Genomic DNA, 7,881 nt, shown 5'->3' with positions numbered 1-7,881 from the left:
TATATATGTATATACACACACACACACACACATATATGTGTATATATATATGTATATATATATATATATACATACACATACACACACACACACATACATAAATACACTCAGTTGGGTATAGAAATTTATTTTACCCAACAGAGAAGTAGGAGGGGAAGGCAGTAAGAGAGGGAGGGAGATGATAAAAGGGAGAGCAGATAAAGGGAAGGCAGTAGTCAGAAGAAAAACAGAATTTTGAGAAAGAATGGGATAAAAAGAGAAAGAGAGAAGGATACACAGAAGAAAATATGATGGAAGGAAATGTACAGTTAGTAATCATAGCTGCAAATGTGAATAAAATGGAAGCGGATAGCAGAACGATTAAAAACCAGAATCTAACAATATGGTGTTTACAAGAAACACTTGATACTGAGAGACACACACAGAGTTAAAATAAGGAACTGGAGCAGAATCTATTAGACTTCAACTAAAGTAAAAAAAGGCAAGGTTAGCAATCACGATCTCAGACAAAGCAAAAACAGAAACAGACCTAATTAAAAGGAATAAGTTAGGAAACTACATCTTGCTAAAAGGCACAACAGACAATGAAGTAATATCAATACTAAACACGTATGCACCAAACAGCATAGCATTCAAATTCTTAAAGGAAAAGTTAAATGAATTACAGGAGGAAATAGACAATAAAACTGTGCTAGTGAGGGACCTCAACTCATCCCTCTCAGACCGACATAAATCTAACTATAAAATAAATGAGAAAAGTTAAGGAGATGAGTAGAATTTTAGAAAAGTTATGACAGACCTCTGAAGAAAACTGAATGGGAAAAGAAAGGAGTATACTTTTTTTTCAGCTGAACATGGCACCATCACAAAAAGTGACCATTATTAGGGCATAAAAACCTCACAACCAAATGCAGAAAAGCAGAAATATTAAGTACACCCTTTTCACACCATAATACAATAAACATTACATTCAATAAGAGGCAATGGAAGCACAGATTAAAAATTAATTGGAAGCTATATAATCTAATTCTAAAGAATGAGTGGGTCAAACAATAAATTACAGAAAATAATTTCATTAAATGTAATGACAACAATGAAATAAAATACTAAAATTTGTGGGATGCAGCCAAAGCAATACTTAGGGGAAATTTTATATCTCTAAATGTGTACATCAATAAAAGAGAGAAAGAGCAGATCAATGAATTGGACATACAACTAAAAAAAAAACCTAGAAAAAGAACAAATTACAAATCTCCAATTAAACACCAAAATGAAAAAGAAAACCAATAAAATTAATAAATCACTGGTTAATTTGATTAAAAAAGAAAAACAAATTATCAGTCTAAAAATGAAAAGGGTAAATGCACTATCAATGAAGATGAATTTAAAGTAATTACTAGGAGTTATTTTGTCCAATATATTCCAGTAAAACTGAGACTCTAAGTGAAACGGATGAATATTTACAAAAATGTAAATTGCCCAGATTAACAGAAGAGGAAATATAATACTGAAATAACCTTATTTTAGAGAAAGTAATTGAACAAGCCATAAAGGACCTCCCTAAGAAAAAATTTCCAGGACCAGATGGATTTATAAGTGAATTCTACCAAACATTTAAGGAAGAATTAATCTCAATGCTTCATAAACTATTTGGAAAAATGGATAAAGAAGAAGTCCTACCAAATTCCTTCTATGACACAGATATGGTCTTGATATCTAAATCAGGGAGAGCAAAAACAGAGAAAGAAAACTATAGGCCAATTTACCTAATGAATATTTATGCAAAAAATTAAAATAAAATGCTGCCAAGGAGACTACAGCAATATATCACAATGATCATATACTGTCATTGGGCTGGGTTTATACCAAGAATGCAGTGCTAGTTCAATATTAGGGAAACTAAAAGCCTAACTGACCATGTCAATAATAATAATAACAACAACAACAACAAAAAAAGTACCAGATTTCAAAATCTATTACAAAGCATTAATCATGAAAACAATCTGTTACTGGATAAGAAACAGAATAGTGAATCAGTAGAATAGATTAAGTACATTAATACACAAGAGTAAGTAACCATAATAAGCTTTTGAGGCAAGAATTTACCACTTGACAAAAGCTGCTGAGAAAACTGGACAGCAGTTTGGTAGAAACTAGGAATAAGCCAACGTCTCACACCCTATACAAAAATAAGGTCAGGGGCAGCTAGGTGGCACAGTGGATAGAGCACTGGCCCTGGACACAGGAGGACCTGAGTTCAATTCTGGCCTCAAGACACATAACACTTACTAGCTGTGTGACCCAAGGCAAGTCACTTAACCCCATTGCCTAGCCAAAAATACAAAAAACAAACACAAAAAAAACAAACAAACAAACCAAAAATAAGGTCAAAATTGATAAATGATTTAGACCTAAAGGGTGATATCATAAGCAAATTAGGGGAACACGGGAAAATTGAACTGTCAGATCTACAGTTAAGGGAAGATTTTATGACAAAACAAAAGATGAAGATAGGTAATTTTGATTACATAAAATTTAAATTTTTTTTTTGCACAAACAAAACCAATGCAGCCAAAATTAGGAGGAAAGTAGGAAACTAGGGGGAAATGTTATAGCAAGTTTTTCTGATAAAGGCCTCATTTCTCAAAAATATAGAGAACCGACCCAAATTTATAAAAATAGCAGCCAATCCCCAGTTGATAAAAGGTCAAAGGATATGAATAAGCAGTCTTTAGAAGAAATCAAAGCTATTGATAGTCACATGAAAAAGTGCTTTAAATCACTATTGATTAGAGAAATGCAAATCAAAATAACTCTTAGATACCACCTCATACCTGTCAGGTTGGCTAACATGACAGAAAATGAAAATGACAAATGCTAGAGGGGATGTGGAAAAATAGAGACACTAATGTACTGCTGGTGGAGTTGTGAACTGGCCTAACCATTCTGGAGAGCAATCTGGAACTACGGCCAAAGGGCCAAAACTATACATATCTTTTGACTCAAGGACCTATTTGTACAAAAATATTTATAGCAGCTTGTTGTGGTGGCAAAGAAATGGAAACTGAGGGGATGCCCATCAATTGGGGAATGGCTGAACAAGTTGTGGATTGTGATGGAATACTATTGTGCTATAAGAAATGATAAGTATGATGGTTTCAGAAAAAACTGGGAAGACCTATATAAACTGATGCAAAGTGAAGTAAGCAGAATCAGAAGACGATTGCACACAGTAACAACAATATTGTAAGGATGATCATCTGTTGAAGACTTAGCTACTCTGCTCAGTGCAATGATCCAAGATAATTCCAAAGGACCTATGATGAAAAACGCTATCTATCTCCAGAGAGAGAACTGATAAACTCTGAATGTAGATTGAAGCATACTTTTTTTTTTACTATCTTTGTTTCTTGTTTTTTACTGTTTTATTTTTGCAACATGGCTAATATGGAACTATGTTTTACATGATTTCACATGTATAATTGATATCATATAGCTTGCCTTCTCAATGGGTGGGGGAGGGTGTAGAGGGAGAGAAAGAATTTGGTACTCAAAATTTTAAGATATAAACGTTAAATTTTTTTAAATGCAATTGGAAAATATTTAATGAAATAAATAAAAATATAATTAAAAAGAAAATAATCAAGAATGTTTTTCTTATTTTCAAACATGAATACTCAAGCCTCCATTCAATCTTCCTCATATACAGCCATTATTCAACACAACCTATGACAATTGCCAGGATTCTCTGATGTATATACATGTTGCATTATGATTTTCCTATTTTTAATCTCAATGTGTAGGTAGGCTGAGAAAAAAATCTTCTAATGACCCTTACTGTCGAGTGATAAAGCAAAATTGATTGGAAAGGAAACAGGTGTGTGATGCAATTTTCAGTTTCTATGTATTCCCAGGATATATTCAGTACTCCTTTGTTTTGGTGAAGTTTACTTTTCAGGTTGCTCATTATCAAAATGAAATATGAAGTTACTGTAACAGAAAGGACCAAGCACAATGTCACTTCTCTATAACATATACTTTTATTCACAAAAGAAAGAACCTAAGGGCTTAGAGGAAGTAATAACACATTTCAAGTTTCTGTTCCTAAATAAAAAATTTCAATAAAACATTCAAAAGAGGAGAGCAAATTCACCATAACATTATTGAACAAATATTTTCCTCCACTCCTAGTAACAAATTCAGATGTGCACTCAGTGGGCTATAACTGTCCCCACATTAGTCACGTGCCAAAGCTGGGTTCGAAATGCACAACATCTAAGGGAAAAAAGAGCCCTTTCTTGTCTCATGTGGTAACTGCAGGCCCAGCAGACGCTTCACTCCAGGTGGGCACATGGATGTTGGGGTGGCTATCTTGGTCAGTGGTATCTGCCACCTTCATATGCTTCTCTGGCAGGTACTTTTCCAGGAAACTAGCCCTGTCTGGATTACCAGGGATTTGGAAACTTGTACCACCGGGGAGTCACAAACCTTGGAAACTGCTCCATCTCTGTCCTGGGTCCTGGCAGCCTCCTGGATCTCTACTGAGGGCTAGAAGCTTAGACTCTCAGAGCTCCAACAAGCTGCTCCCGGCATGAGGCCTCAGGTTGGATTGGCTTTCCCCGCCTAGATATTTTGGAGTTTCAAAAGCTAAATCCAACAATGCCTTCTGAGCATGGTTTCCTCAACCAACAGAAACAGGTTTCTATTTTTTTAGATCCCATCTCTGCCTCTATTGATCTCCCTGCATCTCAGATATCTGCATCTGCAGCAGTCTACAAATTTTCCCTTTTCTGTGAACCTCAAAATCATGCTGTCTCCCCTAAGTCTCAGAAACCAAAGCTTCAGGAACATTTGAATTCCCTCAAGTAAATCAGAAATCTGTCTTTTCTGGTACTGTTGAGCCTCAAAAGCCTGCAATCTTTCTCTTTTCCTGAGTTCTAGAATGATATATTTTTCCTGGAACTGTGGACACATACCTCTCACATCAGGTACCAATTTCCCTGAACATCAAAAATCTGTGAAGTCTGGTGACCATAAGCTCAGAGAACACAGAAAATCAAAAAGGAATGGTTTTGGCTCCAGGAGAACCAGCAACTAGCTCTCCGCAACAAACCATAAGAACCTCTAAAGTCTCTACATCTAGAGAAACAAAAGAAAGAGAAGGGAATGCTGATAATGAAAGAAGTATCCCTGAATCCAGTCCCAAAAGGCAGGATTCCATATACAAAAAGACCCGCGAATTGCACAGCGACGTATGATCCTTAACTTATTTCAGAAAAGAGAACAAAAACAGATGTAGCTTCTCAAGCTGCCAAAAGAGTGCCGCCCTTTACCAGAGAGTGGGCTGAAACTTGTCCACCTAGCAGAATGACCTCCAACCTCTGCTGAGTTGGTTGGATTGAGATGCTAAGCTCTAGTAGTTGGCAGCCAACTTGAAAACCCCATAGCTGGCAAAAGAATCCAAAAGACAACTTGGGAGAGTGGCCGACATTATTTTTGTTAAGGATTTGTATTCTGCCTCATGGCTTGCAAAATAAAATACAGATAAAATGGGACAACTGTCTTTAATAATACATAAAACAAAAACCAATTAAAATAAACAGGGAAATGCATGTTACTAGGCACAGAGGAAGAGTTAGTTACTGAAGTCAAATACCCTAAGTCTGAGATTCTTGGCAGCTTGAAAATACACTTCAAATTTCTCAAAAATTTATAGATCTGGCCAGAGCTGCCCAGCAACACAGTAAGCTAGAGAAAGGAAGAAGGGGCCAGAAGATTCAAAATATTTTTGGTTAATGACAAAACAAAACTCACCAAGACTCAAAATCTCAGCATGACTACCAACACTTCAAACTAAGCCACAAAGTCAAGGAGGTCTGAGTTGGAATTTGAGTTACTTACTAGCTGAGGCACCCTGGGCAAATCACTTAACCTCTCTTAGCATCACTGTCCTCATCTGGAAAATGGGGATAACAATTGCACCTACCTCAGAAGGTTGTTATGAGGACCCAGAGAGATAACACATGTAAAGCATTTTGCAAGCCTCATCATGCTATGTAAATACCAGCTATCATCACCATCACCATCATCATCATCATCATCATCATTAGAATCACATTCAGGAAATACCTATGTCAAAAGTGAAGCACTATGATCAAAGAGGAGATGCCCTGGATGACTCAGTAAGCAGTGTGAATACTTATATCTTCATTACTGGAGAGCCTAGGGAGGGGAAACTGAGTCTACAGCAGGATCTCAGTTGTCTCACAGCTGCCCTAAGTCCATCTAAGTCCTCACTAATTTTTATCAGAGGGAGGCACCTGCTGACCAGGATGAAGAATTTGATGCTATTCAAGAAGAGCAGAGGAATGGACATACTTTGAACCTGTTTCATCTTTATCTGGTCGAAGAGAAGTGAGAAATGGTGAAGGGAACGAACCATTGTCCTTAATCAGAGAGGAACACTAAAGATATGACTCTTTCCAGAGATCACTGACAATGGCAAAAGGTGATCCCTCTCCTAGCCCTGTGCTGGCGGCAGTGAGGGGTATGTGGGGGGAGGACTATCAGCATTTTTCTTGGTTTCTGAACATCTCTCTCCACTCCAGGCCAACCTACTTCCCAACTAATGTCACTAGGGCTCCCTGCTCCACACCTGTGCTCCACACCTGTGCTGACTGACCCCTGGAAGGCCAGGCTGTGGTTCCTGTGGTAGCTGCGAGCATTTAAAGCAAGATTCTCTTACCTTGAGTTTTTCTTATCTGCTCTCCCTGACCTCCGGCTTCTGCATATCCCCTGAATCCTGACTCTTTACCAGCTTTCGACTTATTGTTCAGTGATCACAATCTAAGTAGTAACTGAGGGTAGGACAATGTCTTAGCTATCTTTGTGACTTCCTAGTACAGAGAAGGCACTAAAAAACGGTCGTTGAATTGAATGGAACGGAATGGAACAAGAGAAGGCCATGAGATTCTGTAAAAAGTACCATGGCTCTGGAGTCAGAGACCCTGCATTCAAATCAAACCACCTGTGTGACCTTGGCTAAGCCGCTTGACTCCTATAGCGTTTAGTTCCTCATCTGAAAAATGCAGGGATTGATCTTGGATGGGCTTTAAGACTCCTTCTGACTCTAGAAATCTAATCCTATGAATTAAGCAATCTTTGCCTTCTGACTGACAGAGCAGAGCAACCACATCATCTTTGCTCTGGGCTTCCAAGTTTCGTGGGCTCCTCTCCTAAAAAGAAGAGTTAGCATTTACAGAACTTTTTAAAGTTTGTACAGTCCTTTCCATTTGTTATGTCATTTGACCCTCGCAACAACCCAGAGAGGTAGATGCTCTTATTATTTTACAACTGAGGAAAATGAGGCAGACAGTGGTGAAGTGACTTGTTCAGTCACCCAGCTAGTAAGTGACGCAGGCTGGATCTGAACCAAGGCCTTCCTGACTCCATCCCTGCTGCTCTGAGCACTGCAGCACCCCCAAGAGGCCTTGCTGCCCATGGCCCCACCTGACTCCTCCCCAGAGCGCCCGCTCACCCGGAGCTGCCATTCCACCAAGTCAGTCCCCGTGATCATCTCGGTAACAGGATGCTCCACCTGCAGCCTCGTATTCATCTCCATGAAGAAGAAGTTGTGGTTTGAGTCCATGATGAACTCCACAGTGCCTAGAACATGAGATCGGGGGGTTAAGCTGCAGTGGGAAAGTATGAGAAGGACCCAAATCAAAACCCTGCCAAGAAAGAGGCCACTGAGGCAAAAAGATCCCTGGCCTGAAAGCCGGGAGACCCGAGTTCTAGTTTTGACTCTGCTGATACGAACACGGGATTGTGGTTGAATCACTTAACTTCCCTGGTGTGTTTCCTCATCTGTAAGATGAAAAA

The 7,881-nt window shown here is 38.5% G+C and overlaps 1 protein-coding gene across 2 annotated transcripts in view; it reads right to left on the bottom strand.

The window, feature by feature from the left end:
* MCCC1 (methylcrotonoyl-CoA carboxylase 1) overlaps positions 1 to 7,881 on the bottom strand; it is a 60,951-nt gene that overhangs the window by 31,964 nt on the left and 21,106 nt on the right. For both annotated transcript variants that reach the window (XM_027876161.1, XM_027876162.1), the window contains exon 10: positions 7,538 to 7,665. In XM_027876161.1, the coding sequence (XP_027731962.1) occupies positions 7,538 to 7,665 (128 nt within the window). The remainder of the gene's footprint in view (positions 1 to 7,537; positions 7,666 to 7,881) is intronic.

This window comes from Vombatus ursinus, unplaced genomic scaffold (genome assembly GCF_900497805.2).
Source record: "Vombatus ursinus unplaced genomic scaffold, bare-nosed wombat genome assembly UNPS02014810.1, whole genome shotgun sequence".
NCBI classification, from domain to species: Eukaryota; Metazoa; Chordata; class Mammalia; order Diprotodontia; family Vombatidae; genus Vombatus; species Vombatus ursinus.
The sequence above is the reverse complement of the archived record's forward strand: the minus strand, read 5'-3'. Positions and strand labels throughout refer to the sequence as shown.